General features: G+C 50.3%; 1 protein-coding gene across 1 annotated transcript in view; it reads left to right on the plus strand.

The window, feature by feature from the left end:
- Nucleotides 1–18,153, plus strand: part of hspg2 (heparan sulfate proteoglycan 2) — a 643,156-nt gene that overhangs the window by 256,406 nt on the left and 368,597 nt on the right. Inside the window, 7 exon segments of the mRNA XM_070860710.1 lie at nt 1,750–1,877; nt 5,081–5,167; nt 5,257–5,315; nt 7,798–7,871; nt 14,572–14,712; nt 16,657–16,839; nt 17,651–17,830. Of these exon segments, the coding sequence (XP_070716811.1) occupies nt 1,750–1,877; nt 5,081–5,167; nt 5,257–5,315; nt 7,798–7,871; nt 14,572–14,712; nt 16,657–16,839; nt 17,651–17,830 (852 nt within the window).

Consider the following 18,153-nt stretch of genomic DNA (forward strand, 5'->3'; position numbering starts at 1 on the left):
CATCTGCTTTTTTTCAGGGGGTGTGATGAGTTCCCTGCTGAAACAGGAGTTGGTATCATTCCCTTTTGAATGTTTCAATTCAGGCCGTATTTACACGCAGTAACTCAGTGAATTTTTTGATGAATTGATTTGTGAAGGGAGCTACTTTTTGTGATTTTTTTTTGAGGGGGGGAGCTAATAAAGGTTCTTTTTCCATTTTTGGGATGTGGGTGTCACTGGCAAGCCAGCATTTATTGCCCATCCCTAATTGCCCTTGAGAAGGTGGTGGTGAGCCGCCTTCTTGAACCGCTGCAGTCCGTGTGGTGAAGGTGCTCGCACAGTGCTGTTAGGGAGGGAGTTCCAGGATTGTGACCCAGCGACGATGAAGGAATGGCCGATATATTTCCAAGTCGGGAGGGTGTGTGGTTTTTGGGGGCAGCTTGGTGTTCCCGTGTGCCTGTTGGCCTTGTCCATGGTGGGTGCTGTGTGTTTGGGAGATGCTGCCAAAGAAGCCTTGGGGACTTGTTGCATCCTGGATACGGGAGTGGAGTCACTATGTTACTAATAATCCAGAGAACGTGAGTTCAGATCTCACCCTGGCTGTTTGAGAATTTCAAATCAGAACTTCCCAAATAAAAAGACGGTACCAGTAAAAGTGGCCTTGATCTTGGATTGTCGTAAAAATGCAACCGGTTCACTTATCACCTTTAGGGAAGGAAACTTGCTGGCCCTTCCCGGTCTGGCCTATATGTGACTCCGGGCCCACAGTAATGTGGTTCCCTCTGCAATACCCCAGCGAGACACTCCGTTAGAACAATCCGCTGGGAAAGTGAGGAATGTTGGTGCTCAGGAAAGGAATGTCCCACCTTGGGGATCTTTGAGAACTCTGGGATCAGTTACAGGATAGCCCAATTCAGAAGAACATCCCTTGTTCTGAGCACATTGCTGACACAGGACACAACATCCCATCTGCACTGGAGATATTTCCTTCCTGGCCCCACCTTCAGGGAGCGTGCCAACTGCTCTAATCTTTGCACCCGTACTACTGGGGGTCGGAGCCAAAAACTGCCAAATCACACAGCAAAATCAGAACATTCCAGAAATATACAGCAGCTCGTTGAAGACATTTAAGGTGGATGCTTCCCCTCGTGGGGGAGACTAGAACTAGGGGGCACTGTCTCAGAATAAGGGGCCGCCCATTTAAAACTGAGATGAGAAGGAATTTTTTCTTCTCAGAGGGCTGTGAATCTTTGGAATTCTCTTCCCCCGAGAGCTGTGGAGGCTGGGTCATTGAATATATTTAAGGTGGATAGACAGATTTTTGAGCGATAAGGGATTAGGGGGAGCGGGAAGTGGAGCTGAGCCCAAGATCAGATCAGCCATGATCGATCGAATGGTAGAGCAGGCTCAAGGGGCTGTATGGCCGAATTCCTGCTCCTATTTCTTATGTTCTTATGTCAGTTAGTATCTCAATAGAAAAATGGCAGCTTAATGTTCTGAGTGGAGTCCCCTCATCAGAGCTGAGGAGACCCTTTGAAGAAGGGTGGATTGTGATGGTTGTGATCTAGGTGCTTGTGTTGGGCTTGACATGCAGCTCCCGTTGAATATGTAATTTCATAATCTGCGTATCTTGGATTGAGGGACAGGTATGCTTTAGGAGCGTTGAATGGAGATAAAGTTTCCAAGTAAATCATGTTTGCTTGTGGGAATTTTGCTAAAGGTTTTGAATGACTTTTTTATCTGTTAAAACATTTCTTTCATACCTGACAGAAGTGCCAACACAACACGGAAGGCCCGCACTGTGAGAAGTGCAAGCCCGGATTCTTCGGCATCCCGACTCGAGGAACTCCCAACGACTGCATGCCGTGTCCATGTCCGTTAACTGATCCCCACAGGAGGTCTGTCACACAGCTGGAAAACTCTGTGAAACAACTTATGCTGGAACACAAACTTTGAGAACTTGGACACGGATGTTAGATTTGGTGTAGATTTTGGAGGGGATTAAAATTGTTCTTTATTGTTTCCATATTAATCAGGGACCTATTTTCATCCATCTTTTGGTGCGTTTACTTACCACTTGCTATTTAACGTTCCACTCCCACTCCCACTCCCACTCCCACTCCCACTCCCACTCCCACTCCCACTCCCCTCCTGTCCTGTGCCTGATTCCCCGTGTATGAATCGAATGAATAATTATTGTCGTGCTGTTCAATCCGAACCCGATCCCAGCCTCCACTGACATCCCGCTTGCAGATTTGACCCAGGGTCAGCGGTCACTAGTTGGGTGACCTTTTCCATGCTGGGGGGACATTGAGGTCACTTACCGCACCCTTGCTGTATCCTGCCGGACACCAGCTGCCTCATATACAGATGTAGTCCTTCCTGGTATCCTCACAGTCCATGAATACATCACAAGAAATGCAGCAATTAATAATATGCTGTTTTGCAAAAATGTATTTGCTGTTTTTTTGAAGTTGCAGCATGAGAACTACGTCCCACTGTAATTGAGCACACAGCCTTCTACCTTCCTAACATCGTCCTGCCTCAGCTCATCCCCTGAAAGTCATCCATGCCTTTGTTATCGAGACTTGAATATTCAAACATTCTTCAGAACAGCCTCCCATCTTAACCTTTCATAAATTTGAGTTCATCCAAAACTCGGCTGCCCCGTGTCCTAACTCGCACCGAGTCCCGATCACCCATCACCCCCGTGCTCGCTGACCTACATTGGCTCCTGGTTAAACGCCTCGATTTTAAAATTCTCATCCTTGTTTACAATTCCCTCCATGGCCTCGCCCCTCCCTATCTCTGTAATCTCCTCCAGCCCCACAACCCCCCGAGATGTCTGCGCTCCTCTAATCCTGCCCCCTTGTGCAACCCCTATTTACTCGCTCCACCATTGGTGGCCTTGCCTTCAGCTGCCCGGGCCCCAAGCTCTGGGACTCCCTCCCTAAATCCCTCCGTCTCTCTACCTCTCTCTCCTCCTTAAAATCTATCTCTTTGACCAACCTTTTGAATATCTGTGATAATTTCACCTTATGTGACTCATGTAAAATTTTGTTTGTTAATACTTGTGTGAAATGCCTTGGGACATTTTACTAGATTACAGACACTATATAAATACTAGCTGTTGCTGATCTGTGGGTCCCTTGATGTGGATCTACCCCGACAGGTGGAGTTAAAGTCTCTGCTCTCCTTCAGGTTGATGGGTGACCTATGAACTTACTTCCTGATACATGCCGGCCAATAGCACGAGACTGCTTACACATAGGCAGTGTGACTCGGAGCAGCCTCAGCTTGATGTGCTGAGTGGAAATAGCCACCAGGATGCAGCACGGAGTTCTGGTGTTGACGTTAAAGGGCGGGGTTTGACAGAATGGAGAAGCTGCACTTTAATTCCTGACCTGCGAGTACTTGGTGTGAGTTGGTGAAAAAGATGGAGAGAAGAGGAGCAGCCCAATCAGAGAGAGATTGTGTTAGAGGGAGAGGATCACTTCAATAAATGAGAGAGAGAGAGAAATGTCCCGACTGGTGAGTTTTGGAGGGAGGTGTGTGCGAGAGAGAGAGCGCTGATCAGCTGTTGGGACCATCAAACATTCCATGTGGGCAGGAAAAATAAAAAAGCAAATTATTTTTTAAATGGAGAGAGATTGCAAAGTGTTACAATACAGAGGGACCTGGGGGTCCTTGTGCATGAAACACAAAAAGTTAATATTCCGGTACAGTAAGTAATCAGGAAGGCAAATGGAATGTTGGCTTTTATTGCAAAAGGGATAGAGTATAAAAGCAGAGAAGTCCTGCTACACCTGTACAGGTATTGGTGAGGCCACACCTGGAGTACTGCGTACAGTTTTGGTCTCCCGATTGAAGGAAGGATATACTTGCATTGGAGGCAGTTCAGAGAAGGTTCACTGGGTTGATTCCGGAGATGAGGGGGTTGACTTATGAAGAAAGGTTGAGTAGGTTGGGCCTCTACTCATTGGAGTTTAGAAGACTGAGAGGTGATCTTATTGAAACTTATAAGATTCTGAGGAGGCTCGACAGGGTAGATGCAGAGAGGATGTTTCCCCTCATGGGGGAATCTAGAACTAGAGGCATAGTTTCAGAATAAGGCCCATTTACAACGGAAGTTAGGATTATTTTCTTCTCACAAAGGGTTGTAAATCTTTGGAATTCGCTGCCCCAGAGAGCTGTGGAAGCTGGGACATTGAATATATTCAAGGCAGAAATAGTCAGATTTGTGAATGATAAGGGAATTATGGGGAACGGGCAGGGAAGTGGACCTGAGTCCATGATCGGATCAGCCATGATCTTATTGTATGGTGATGCAGGCTCGAGGGGCAAAATGGCCCACTCCTGCTCCTATTTCTTATGTTCCTCTTTCTTGCTGCTCCCAGCAGCTGATTATTATCTTATCTCAGCCTGCGTTTGTCCCTCCGCGCCCCCCCCTCCTCGTCCCCTCCGCCTCTGCCCCACTGCCCCAACATCCCCTCCCTCCCCTCGCTATCCACCTCCCTCTGCCCCCCACTCTCTCCACCCCACTCTGCACTTCCCCCCTCCCCTCCCTGTTCCTCTCCCCCCTCCCTCTGCCGCCCTCTCCCAACCCGAACATCCCCTCCCCCTCCCCCGCTCTCTCTGCCCCATCCCCCTCTCCCTCTGCCCCTTCCCCCTCTCCCTCTGCCCCTTCCCCCTCTCCCTCTGCCCCTTCCCCCCTCCCTCTGCCCCTTCCCCCCTCCCTCTGCCCCTTCCCCCCTCCCTCTGCCCCTTCCCCCCTCCCTCTGCCCCTTCCCCCCTCCCTCTGCCCCTTCCCCCCTCCCTCTGCCCCTTCCCCCCTCCCTCTGCCCCTTCCCCCCTCCCTCTGCCCCTGCTCCCTCTCCCTCTCCCTCCCCCGAGTTGAAGAGTCTATCTGACCTTCAGTATGCCCTATTGAGCAGGTATATCCGGTGTGTATCACACTCTGTGTGATGGTGTCTGAGTCGCGGAGGAAGTGCTTTGGGCTGCAGGTGGGTTAAATAATGAAAGTGCTGTTAACACTGGCAGCCTGCATGTTAGATTTGGGAGTGATTGCAAGCACTGTCCTGATGCTTGTGCTTTTCTGCAGATTCTCGGAGAGCTGCTTCCTGGACACGGATGAGCGGCCGACGTGCGATACTTGTGAAGTGGGCTACACCGGCCGTCGCTGTGAAACGTAGGTGAAAGGGTCTTTCCACAACACCCATTTCTCTTGCGTGTTTTTGCGTGTTTTTGCTCTAACCTGTGCTTGCTGTTTTTCTGCAGGTGTGCTGCTGGCTACGAAGGAAACCCAATGACTCCTGGGGGGAAATGTAAACCAAGTGGTGAGTTCCAGCAAACTGGACTGTTGGCTTAACTCTCTCTGTTGCGTCAAATTCAATCCCCCAGTTAGATTAATGTGCCCCTTCATAAAATCCACGCTACGAAGCTCCGAGCTTGTTATTGCCAAAATGCCACTGAGTTGGTCCATCGGACAGTGCCTGAAACCGAGCAGATTATATGAAAAAGAAAAGAAAGACATATGCATTTATATAGCGCCTTTCACAACCACTGGATGTCTCAAAGCGCTTCATAGCCAATGAAGTATTTTTCAAAGTGTAGTCACTGTTGTAATGTGGGAAACACGGCAGCTAATTTGTGCACAGCAAGCTCCCACACACATCAATGTGATAATGAGCCAGATAATCTATTTTTTTGTTATGTTGATTGAGGGATAAATATTGGCCAGGACACCGGGGAGAACTCCTCTGCTCTTCTTCAAAATAGTGCCATGGGATCTCTTCCACCCACCTGAGAGAGCAGGCGGGGCCTCGGTTTAACGTGCCATCCAAAAGACATCACCTCTGACAGTGCAGCACTCCCTCAGCACTGCACTGGAGTGTCAGCCTAGATTTTTGTGCTCCAGTCCCTGGAGTGGGACTTCAACCAACAACCTTCTGACTCCGAGGCGAGAGTGCTGCCCACTGAGCCACAGCTGACACTCCAACCACAGAGCATTCCTTCAGTATCAGGGTTCACTATAAATGAACTGCCATCATTTCACCGACACTAATATTCAACCAAACTCCCACATTCAGGCTTGGGCTGATAAGTGGCAAGTAACATTCGCGTCACACAAGTGCCAGGCAATGACTATCTCCAACAAGCGAGAGTCTAACCACCTCCCCTTGACATTCAACGGCATTACCATCGCCGAATCCCCCACCATCAACATCCTGGGGGTCACCATTTACAGAAACTGAACTGGACCAGCCACATAAATACTGTGGCTACAAGAGCAGGTCAGAGGCTGGGTATTCTGCGGCAAGTGTCTCACCTCCTGACTCCCCAAAGCCTTTCCATCAGCTACAAGGCACAAGTCAGGAGTGTGATGGAATACTCTCCACTTGCCTGGATGAGTGCAGCTCCAACAACACTCAAGAAGCTCGACACCATCCAGGACAAAGCAGCCGCTTGATTGGCGCCCCATCCACCACCTTCAACATTCACCCCCTCCACCACCGGCGCACCGTGGCTGCGGTGTGTACCATCTACAAGATGCACTGCAGCAAATCGCCAAGGCTTCTTCAACAGCACCTCCCAAACCCACGACCTCTACCACCTAGAAGGACAAGAGCAGCAGGCGCATGGGAACACCACCACCTCCACGTTCCCCCCCCGCCCCCCCCCGAATTCACACACCATCCTGACTTGGAAATATATCGCCGTTCCTTCATCGTCGCTGGGTCACAATCCTGGAACTCCCTCCCTAACAGCAATGTGGGAGCACCTTCACCACACGGACTGCAGCGGTTCAAGAAGGCAGCTCACCACCACCTTCTCAAGGGGCACTTAGGGATGGGCAATAAATGCCGGCCTTGCCTCTCGGCTAAGATCTGCATAACTAACCTGGCCAGCCACCATGACGTCCGGGTGGTTCCTCCCTGGTCAGGAAGGTATATGCTTACATTTTTGTAAACAGGAGGTGGGTGGGATTGGTGACCCATCCACCTCCACGGAGGTGTGTGGGGGACCTGACCCATCCACCTCCATGGCACGAACCTGGTATTGCAGTACTTCCAGGAACGGTGCAGTGGCTCTATGCCTTTTGGCTAAGAGCATTGGCGCAGAGTGATCCTTGACTGGTGCAGGGTGACCTCTGGCGTTTGACAAAGAATTGTAACGATTGGATAACGATTGGACATGAATTAAAAAAAAAAAAATAAATAAATAAATGCCGGCCTTGCCAGCGATGCCCATATCCCAGGAACAAATATAAAAAACAATGTGTGTGGGCTGCCTGTTGGGAGTGGGATTAATCCCTCTCAGGGCCATTGGTCTCAATCAAGCCAAACACATGGAACAAAGCTTCTATCCTGGTGAAGTCAAATCTCAAGGAGCTGAGGTCAGGTTGTTTCCATCTCACTCCAGTTCCCAGAGGTTACAGAGGCAGCACTGTGCTCAGTGTTTGGCAGTCAGGCCCAGATCATCAGTGTGGGATATGGGAAGATGTGGGTGGTATGGTGAAGGGTACTCTGTGAAATAGAGCGATGCATTTGCTCTGTGTGATGTCCCAGGTTTTGTGTGCCGATACTGTTCCTACATCTTCCCATTCTCCAGCACAGGGACCCGTATGCTAAAGAATAAGCTTGCATGTATATAGCGCCTTTCACGGCCTCTGCACCTCCCAAGCACTTCAGTAAGTACCTTTGACGTGTAGTCCCCATTGTAATGTAGGAATCATTCTGTTATTAATTGTTGTAACCTTGACATGCTTTGTTATAATGCAGGGAAGAATTCCTAAGAGAGTTTATTTTGTTATTAAAGCAGGCAATATTTCCAATTGTGACAACAGAGGAACAGACTCCACAAAGCCATTGGGCGGATCGTGCCTGTGTAAGGTATGTTGTAATGGTGAGGCAGTGAGGGTGATGGGCATTGCTAGGCCTGGGCTCTGGACCTGGCAGTATTACACAGGACCTATCGAGAATGCAGTGGATGCAAAGAGCATGGAACATGCTCGAGTCAATCAAGGCCATTGTATCAACAGCGAAAGAGACGCCCTGTGTCTGGCCAATGGCCTGTTCTCAGTGCTTGCTACTTTATGTGTCTCTGGTTCAGTCATATTGGAATTTTACAAATACACAATAATTTTTTTGTACTTTTTAATTTCCACTTTCTGAATTGTGAGTTTGGTACTCCAATAGTGATTTTAATATCCGCTGTAATCTAGTGTTTGGGTGTGTCACACCCTTGGCCAAATGACCTCTCTCGCTCTGCATGTGTCTCCGTCACATTCCCCTTCGCTCTGTGCCTGTCTATACACCTTCCCCCCCCTCCTCCCCCCCCGCTCTCCCCCCCCCCCCCTCGCTCTTTCTCCCTCCCCTCCTCTCCCCCCACCTCCCTCGCTCTTCCTCCTCCCCCGCTCTCCCTCCTTCTCCTGCTCCCCCTCGCTCTCCCTCTTCCTCCCTTCCTCCCCCCACCACCGCTCTCCTCCCCCCCCCCTCTGCTCTCCCTCCTCCCCCTCTCCCTCCCCTCCTCCCCCCCCCTCTTTCCCCCCCCCCGCTCTCCCCTCTCCTCTCCCCCCCCCCCCGCTCTCCCCTCTCCTCCCTTCCTTCCCCCCCACTCTCCTCCCCCCCACTCTCCTCTCCTCCCCCCCCCCCCCCCCGCGCTCTCCCTCCTCCCCGTCTCTCCTCCCCCCCCCCCCCGCTCTTCCTCCTTTCGTCTCCCGCTCCCCCTCCCCCCGCTCTCCCTCCTCCCCCCAGTGACAAATGCATGCCATGCTTTTCGGTCTATTCACAGCTGGATATTTGCCAGTTCCTGATGTTAAGCCGGCCCATCCCATCTAACCGAGGTCTGTTAATACTATCCAGTGTTGCAAACAGTAATATCCCAACGATGTTGCTTCCGATACCCGAGCAGGGTGCTCAATGTCATCACCCCCGACACGCCAAACCTTTTATTGGCTCAAGGACCCTGTCTCTGATTACTTTTCTGTCTTCTATTGAAATTGTTGACCTGCTTGAAATGTTATGAAACTATTCTGATCATACTTAGACCAAAGTTACAATTTCATGATCATAGAATAAGAACATAAGAAATAGGAGCAGGAGTAGACCATGTGGCCCCTCGAGCCTGCTCCGCCATTTAATACGATCATGGCTGATCCGATCGTAGACTTAGGTCCACTTCCCTACTCTCTCCCCATAACCCCTTATTCCCTTATTGGTTAAGAAACTGTCTATTTCTGTCTTAAATTTATTCAATGTCCCAACTCTATGAGGCAGCAAATTCCACAGATCCACAACTCTCTGAGAGAAGAAATTTCTCCTCATCTCAGTTTTAAATGGGCGGCCCCTTATTCTAAGATCATGCCCCCTAGTTCTAGTCTCCCCCATCAGTGGAAACATCCTCTCTGCATCCACCTTGTCAAGCCCCCTCATAATCTTATACATTTCCATAAGATCACACCTCATTCTTCTGAATTCCAATGAGTAGAGGCCCAACCTACTCAACCTTTCCCCATAAGTCAACCCCCTCATCTCCGGAATCAACCTCGTGAACCTTCTCTGAACTGCCTCCAAAGCAAGTATATCTTTTCGTAAATATGGAAACCAAAACTGCACGCAGTATTCCAGGTGCGGCCTCACCAATACCCTGTATAACTGTAGCAAGACTTCCCTGCTTTTATACTCCATCCCCTTTGCAATAAAGGCCAAGATAACATTGGCCTTCCTGATCACTTGCTGTACCTGCATACTAACCTTTTGTGTTTCATGCACAAGTACCCCAAGTACTAATCTGAGGAAGGACGTTCTTGCTTATTGAAGGAGTACAGCAAAGGTTCACCAGACTGATTCCAGGGATGGCTGGACTGACATATGAGGAGAGACTGGATCAACTGGGCCTTTATACATTGGAGTTTAGACGGATGAGGGGGCTCTCATAGAAACGTGTAAGATTCTGACGGGACTGGACAGGTCAGATGCAGGAAGAATGTTCCAGATGTTGGGGAAGTCCAGAACCAGGGGACATAGTCTTAGGATAAGGGGTAAGCCATTTAGGACTGAGATGAGGAGAAACTTCTTCACTCAGAGAGTTGTTGATGCCAGTTCATTGGATATATTCAAGAAGGAGTTAGATATGGCCCTTACGGCTAAAGTGATCAAGGGGTATAGAGAGAAAGCAGGAAAGGGAATGATCAGCTATGATCTTATTGAATGGTGGTGCAGGCTCGAAGGGCCGAATGGCCTACTCCTGCACCTATTTTCTATGTTTCTATGTCCCGCTGTACTGTAACACTTTGCAATCTTTCTCCATTTAAATAATAACTTGCTCTTTGATTTTTTTCTGCCAAAGTGCATGACCTCACACTTTCTAACATTATACTGCATCTGCCAAATTTTTGCCGACTCACTAAGCCTGTCTATGTCCTTTTGCAGATTTTTTGTGTCCTCCTCACACATTGCTTTTCCTCCCATCTTTGTGTCATCAGCAAACTTGGCTACGTTACACTCAGTCCCTTCTTCCAAGTGGTTAATATAGATTGTAACTAGTTGGGGTCCCAGCACTGAATGATATCGCACAGAAGGAGACCACCCTTTGAGGCATCACTGTTCGTGTAAAAACACATTCTCCATATCTCGCCTCTGGTGCTTTCGCCCGTGACCTTAAATCTGTGTCCTCTGGTTACCGAGCATTCTGCCCGTGGAAACAGTCCCTCTATTTACTTTATCAAAACCCCTCATCATTTTGAAGACCTTTTTTAAATCACCCGTTAGCCTTCTCTGGCCTGAGGAGAACAACGCTAGTTTCTCCAGTCTAGACACGATGATAACCAGTGATTATTCTGGGAGTGTGAAATCCTGGGCTGACAGACTGATTTTGGAATCGACAGTGCCATTGGTCTTCCCAAGCCCACCCCAAGCAGCTGCTCCTGCTGTGGTCTGGATAGAGACAACACGGTGCAATATTCAAGATTATAGCGGGAGAAGACCACGCACGTGCGATAATTCCAATGGGCCTTAAAGGAGCCACACACGTGGAGACAATTAGCGGCAACATTGACTGGGACAATGAAACAGAATGAAAACAGTACTTTTCATAACTTGCTTTGACGTTTAATGTGACATGATCAAGATATTGGAAGAAAGAGCCTTACTATCGGGAATTCTTTTTAAAATCATTTTGTAACAAAAGGACTGTGGTTATCGTTAGAATCTTTTAGTTTTGTTGCGTGTTTTTGAATGTGAGTGCCCAGGGTGTGTGAGCGGGTCTGATCGGGCCCTACTCTGACGATTATAATCGGGCCCCGCTCTGTCCTGACGATTATAATCGGGCCCCGCTCCGTCCTGACGATTATAATCGGGCCCCGCTCCGTCCTGACGATTATAATCGGGCCCCGCTCCGTCCTGACGATTATAATCGGGCCCCGCTCCGTCCTGACGATTATAATCGGGCCCCGCTCCGTCCTGACGATTATAATCGGGCCCCGCTCTGTCCTGACGATTATAATCAGGCCCCGCTCCGTCCTGACGATTATAATCGGGCCCCGCTCCAGCCTGACGATTATAATCGGGCCCCGCTCCGGCCTGACGATTATAATCGGGCCCCGCTCCTGCCTGACGATTATAATCGGGCCCCGCTCCGGCCTGACGATTATAATCGGGCCCCGCTCCGTCCTGACGATTATAATCGGGCCCCGCTCCGTCCTGACGATTATAATCGGGCCCCGCTCTGTCCTGACGATTATAATCGGGCCCCGCTCTGTCCTGACGATTAGAATCGGGCCCCGCTCTGTCCTGACGATTAGAATCGGGCCCCGCTCTGTCCTGACGATTATAATCGGGCCCCGCTCCGTCCTGACGATTATAATCGGGCCCCGCTCCGGCCTGACGATTATAATCGGGCCCCGCTCCGTCCTGACGATTATAATCGGGCCACGCTCCGGCCTGACGATTATAATCGGGCCCCGCTCTGTCCTGACGATTATAATCGGGCCCCGCTCTGTCCTGACGATTATAATCGGGCCCCGCTCCGTCCTGACGATTATAATCGGGCCCCGCTCTGTCCTGACGATTATAATCGGGCCCCGCTCCGGCCTGACGATTATAATCGGGCCCCGCTCCAGCCTGACGATTATAATCGGGCCCCGCTCCGTCCTGACGATTATAATCGGGCCCCGCTCCGTCCTGACGATTATAATCGGGCCCCGCTCCGGCCTGACGATTATAATCGGGCCCCGCTCCGTCCTGACGATTATAATCGGGCCCCGCTCCGGCCTGACGATTATAATCGGGCCCCGCTCCAGCCTGACGATTATAATCGCGCCCCGCTCCGTCCTGACGATTATAATCGGGCCCCGCTCTGTCCTGACGATTATAATCGGGCCCCGCTCTGTCCTGACGATTATAATCGGGCCCCGCTCTGTCCTGACGATTATAATCGGGCCCCGCTCTGTCCTGACGATTATAATCGGGCCCCGCTCCAGCCTGACGATTATAATCGGGCCCCGCTCCGTCCTGACGATTATAATCGGGCCCCGCTCTGTCCTGACGATTATAATCGGGCCCCGCTCCAGCCTGACGATTATAATCGGGCCCCGCTCCGGCCTGACGATTATAATCGGGCCCCGCTCTGTCCTGACGATTATAATCGGGCCCCGCTCCGTCCTGACGATTATAATCGGGCCCCGCTCCGGCCTGACGATTATAATCGGGCCCCGCTCCGGCCTGACGATTATAATCGGGCCCCGCTCTGTCCTGACGATTATAATCGGGCCCCGCTCCGGCCTGACGATTATAATCGGGCCCCGCTCTGTCCTGACGATTATAATCGGGCCCCGCTCCGGCCTGACGATTATAATCAGGCCCCGCTCTGTCCTGACGATTATAATCGGGCCCCGCTCCGGCCTGACGATTATAATCGGGCCCCGCTCTGTCCTGACGATTATAATCGGGCCCCGCTCCGGCCTGACGATTATAATCGGGCCCCGCTCTGTCCTGACGATTATAATCGGGCCCCGCTCCGGCCTGACGATTATAATCGGGCCCCGCTCCGTCCTGACGATTATAATCGGGCCCCGCTCTGTCCTGACGATTATAATCGGGCCCCGCTCCGGCCTGACGATTATAATCGGGCCCCGCTCCGGCCTGACGATTATAATCGGGCCCCGCTCCGTCCTGACGATTATAATCGGGCCCCGCTCTGTCCTGACGATTATAATCGGGCCCCGCTCCAGCCTGACGATTATAATCGGGCCCCGCTCCGTCCTGACGATTATAATCGGGCCCCGCTCTGTCCTGACGATTATAATCGGGCCCCGCTCCAGCCTGACGATTATAATCGGGCCCCGCTCCGGCCTGACGATTATAATCGGGCCCCGCTCTGTCCTGACGATTATAATCGGGCCCCGCTCCGTCCTGACGATTATAATCGGGCCCCGCTCCGGCCTGACGATTATAATCGGGCCCCGCTCCGGCCTGACGATTATAATCGGGCCCCGCTCTGTCCTGACGATTATAATCGGGCCCCGCTCCGGCCTGACGATTATAATCGGGCCCCGCTCTGTCCTGACGATTATAATCGGGCCCCGCTCCGGCCTGACGATTATAATCAGGCCCCGCTCTGTCCTGACGATTATAATCGGGCCCCGCTCCGGCCTGACGATTATAATCGGGCCCCGCTCTGTCCTGACGATTATAATCGGGCCCCGCTCCGGCCTGACGATTATAATCGGGCCCCGCTCTGTCCTGACGATTATAATCGGGCCCCGCTCCGGCCTGACGATTATAATCGGGCCCCGCTCTGTACTGACGATTATAATCGGGCCCCGCTCTGTCCTGACGATTATAATCGGGCCCCGCTCCGGCCTGACGATTATAATCGGGCCCCGCTCCGGCCTGACGATTATAATCGGGCCCCGCTCCGGCCTGACGATTATAATCGGGCCCCGCTCCGTCCTGACGATTATAATCGGGCCCCGCTCAGTCCTGACGATTATAATCGGGCCCCGCTCCGGCCTGACGATTATAATCGGGCCCCGCTCCGTCCTGACGATTATAATCGGGCCCCGCTCCGTCCTGACGATTATAATCGGGACCCGCTCTTTCTTGACGATTATAATCGAGCCCCACTCCAGCCTGACGATTATAATCGGGCCCCGCTCCGGCCTGACGATTATAATCGGGCCCCGCTCTGTCCTGACGATTATAATCGGGCCCCGCTCTGTCCTGACGATTATAATCGGGCCCCGCTCCAGCCTGACGATTATAATCGGGCCCCGCTCTGTCCTGACGATTATAATCGGGCCCCGCTCCAGCCTGACGATTATAATCGGGCCCCGCTCCGTCCTGACGATTATAATCGGGCCCCGCTCCAGCCTGACGACTATAATCGGGCCCCGCTCTGTCCTGACGATTATAATCGGGCCCCGCTCCAGCCTGACGATTATAATCGGGCCCCGCTCCAGCCTGACGATTATAATCGGGCCCCGCTCTGTCCTGACGATTATAATCGGGCCCCGCTCCAGCCTGACGATTATAATCGGGCCCCGCTCTGTCCTGACAATTATAAAGCTCTTCCTGTGTTGGCCTTTTACAGCCGAATGTTGTTGGAAGGCGATGTGATGAATGCTCGACTGGGTTCTTCAACTTGGATGATTCCAACGTGGACGGTTGCCTGAAATGTTTCTGCATGGGGACCAGCAAAGAGTGTGCCAGTTCCTCATGGCACCGAGACCAGGTGGGTGTACAAGCAGCAGCGTGTTCACCCCTCTGACAGAGCGTTAGGGAATTGCTGGATTCTTCGATACCTGACCAGGTTCTCAGCCATGTTATTGGTCTGATCGTTCAACTTGCTCGAGGGCAGGTGGTGAGGGAATAATTGTGCATCTCTTCCTCTGGTTAATTTTCCTCTCCCGGGAATTCACCTCAATTTGTTCCTGGAAGCCTGCTTAAACAGGCCATTTGTACCGAGGCTCTTGCGACGTTGTGTGTTCCATGTGGGGGATTCTAGCTCGGACTAGGCACAAATTAGTCCTTGCAGAATTTCACGCTTCAAGGAAAAACCTGTGTATCCACCCTCAGCATTTGCAATCAAGCTTTAACCCTTCAGCAACTTTATTGACATTTGGGATGATTTCTAACCTTGAAGGAAAATCTCAGTGTTTTTGTTGGCCAATTCTTCCAGCGACATTCTGAAGCTGGGGGGATTTGGAAGGCTATGTAGAACATGGTTCTGTTTGAGGAGTGAAGGCAAGTTTGAAAGCTAGCCCAATGGGATAGTCTTAGTGTTCCAAATCACCACGCACACACTTGTATAATAAAACAAGGAGGAAGGATTTTGTTTAAAACTGTATTACCTATTGAAGAGCTTGTATAATATGGACTTGAGCTATATATAATAAGCAATAACAATCTATTTTAATCCCTCAGCAGCATTATTGTGATATCATGTAGTGTGAATCATTGAATCGTAGAAGTTTACAGCACGGAGGGAGGCCATCGTGTCCACGCCGGCCGACCAAGAGCTATCCAACCTAATCCTACTTTCCAGCTCTTGGTCCGTAGCCCTGTAGATTACGGCACTTCAAGTGCACATCCAAGTACATTTTAAATGTGGTGAGGGTTTCTGCCTCTACTACCCTTTCAGGCAGTGAGTTCCAGACCCCCACCACACTCTGGGTGAAGAAATTTCCCCTTAAATCCCCTCTAAACCTTCTACCAATTACTTTAAATCTATGCCCCCTGGTTGTTGACCCCTCTGCCAAGGGAAACAGGTCCTTCCTATCCACTCTATTCAGGCCTCTCATAATTTTATACACCGCAATAAGGTCTCCCCTCAGCCTCCTTTGTTCCAAAGAAAACAAACCCAGCCTATCCAATGTTTCCTGGATAGCTTAAAAATAGCTAAAATTCTTCAGTCCAGGCAACATCCTCGTAAATCTCCTCTGCACCCTCTCTAGTGCAATCACATCTTTCCTGTAATGTGGTGACCAGAACTGCACACAGTACTCCAGCTGTGGCCTAACCAGTGTTTTATACAGTTCAAGCATAACCTCCCTGCTCTTGCATTCCATGTCTGGGCTAAAAAACAAATTATCCCTTGTGTCTTATCTACCTGGCCTGCTCCCTTCAGGGATCTGTGGACCTGCACTCCAAGGTCCCTTTGTTCCTCTACACTGCTCAGTGTCGTACCATTTAATGTGTATTCCCTTGCCTTGTTAGACCTCCCCAAATGCATTAGCTCACACTTAACCAGATTGAATTCCATTTGCTATTTTTCTGCCCACCTGACCAGTACACTGATATCTTCCTGCAGTCCGCACTTCCTCACTATCAACCACACGGCCAGTTTTTGTATCATCTGCAAAATTCTTAATCATACCCCCTACATTGAAGTCTAAATTATTGATATATACCACAAAAAGCAAGGGACCTAGTACTGAGCCCTGCGGAACCCCACTGGATACATCCTTCCAGTCACAAAGAGTAAGAATGATGTAAAAGTTTCTGTGATGGATCATATCTGAAAATGGCTGTCCTGGGGGGGGGGGGTACGGACTATTCTAACCATACTGATATGATGGGGTTTAAGTTGAAGTAGTTGTAAATAAATGTGACTGTTAGATTTGCCTGCAGTTCCTCACTGTGCCGGGATTTCATTGTGTTGTTTGTTCTTTGCAAGGTCCGAGCTGTTTATGATGAGCAGGCGAGGAATCTTTACACGTTGACAAACATGGCAGACACTCAGAGGATCACTGAAGGAGTTGAGATCAGCACGCTGAGTGAACTGACTTTTGCGGCCTTCGATACGGTCCCTCGGGACATCTACTACTGGGTACTGCCTGATCGGTTTAAAGGCGATAAGGTAAACACAGATCCGCCTGACCTGGGCAGCCATTGCTGGTGGATGCAAGTGGATGCACTATTGAGACAGAGCAAGAGTTGTGAGCCCTCGGCTTCTGATTGTCTGTTGTGTGGTCCTAGTTGGCCTCAATATTTAATCCCACCTCCAGTTTATGTATTCGTTTGTTTGGAAAGGTCAAAGATGCAAGAGAGAATGTTAAAATTACTAGCCTCCAATATATTCTTTGGATGTTGTTCAACTTCCACCTAATTTCCTGCAGCTTGGTCCTCTTGCTCGCAAACTGCCTTTGGCATTTCCTGTTTATATTTAATTCCTCACCCCACCAACTAGGGTCCCTGCAGATGTCTCCTTTCAAAGGCACCAACTTCCAGACCCAACCTGGGGCTGAGGAGACCTATGCAACTGCTCAGGATCCTGGCTACAGCCAGACCGGGCCGGGCAAAGGCCGAGTATTCCTCACACTTAGCCAATGACCCTTCGTATTGACCTGTGGTCTGACAATGAGGAGCGTGGGCTCAGCAGGTCATTTCACAGTTTCCTTCTGAAATCAACTATCATGAGGATAATTGTGCAAGTGTTTAAGTGCTTCATTTAATGATTTTATTGTAGGGAAAGAATAATGTTTGTTTGGTTTCCGTTGTTCTGTCAACATATCCAGTTCCCAAAGATGCTGCCCGAACTGATTCTGCACAACACGTGATCTGATTTGGGGATGGCTATATTGACGCGCTTTCAACAAGTTGCAATTACTGGTTCCTGCCTCTTTTTTTTACACTTGTTAATTGCTTCCTGCCTCTGTCCATTTCGATAGGTTACTTCTTATGGAGGGGAATTACATTACACCATCCTGCACAATGTCTCTCCTGGCTCCACACCCATCACTGCCATGCCCGATGTTATTCTACAAGGCAACAGCATCTTCCTGGAGCACTACACTGCTCAGAGACCCAAACCCGGCGTTCCTGCAACCTTCTCTGTCCCCTTCAGAGAAGTAAGATGTCATTGCAATTCTTTAACCCGTCATATATGGACTTTATTTGAGATTGTGCAATGTTTTTCCTGTCAACACTTGTGTGGACAATAGATTGCCTTTGCTGATTCAATTCTGAGACGTGGATAGTCCACTTTTAGATCCACCCACTGTGGGTAGTGCAAGAGCTTCGAGTTAATGCACGGGTCTATAGGGTCCATTCCCGGGGTTAATGCACGGGTCTATAGGGTCCATTCCCGGGGTTAATGCACGGGTTTCTAGGGTCCATGCACGGGTTTCTAGGGTCCATTCCCGGGGTTAATGCACGGGTTTCTAGGGTCCAT

The sequence above is a fragment of the Pristiophorus japonicus genome, chromosome 18 (assembly GCF_044704955.1).
Source record: "Pristiophorus japonicus isolate sPriJap1 chromosome 18, sPriJap1.hap1, whole genome shotgun sequence".
Classification (NCBI taxonomy): Eukaryota; Metazoa; Chordata; class Chondrichthyes; family Pristiophoridae; genus Pristiophorus; species Pristiophorus japonicus.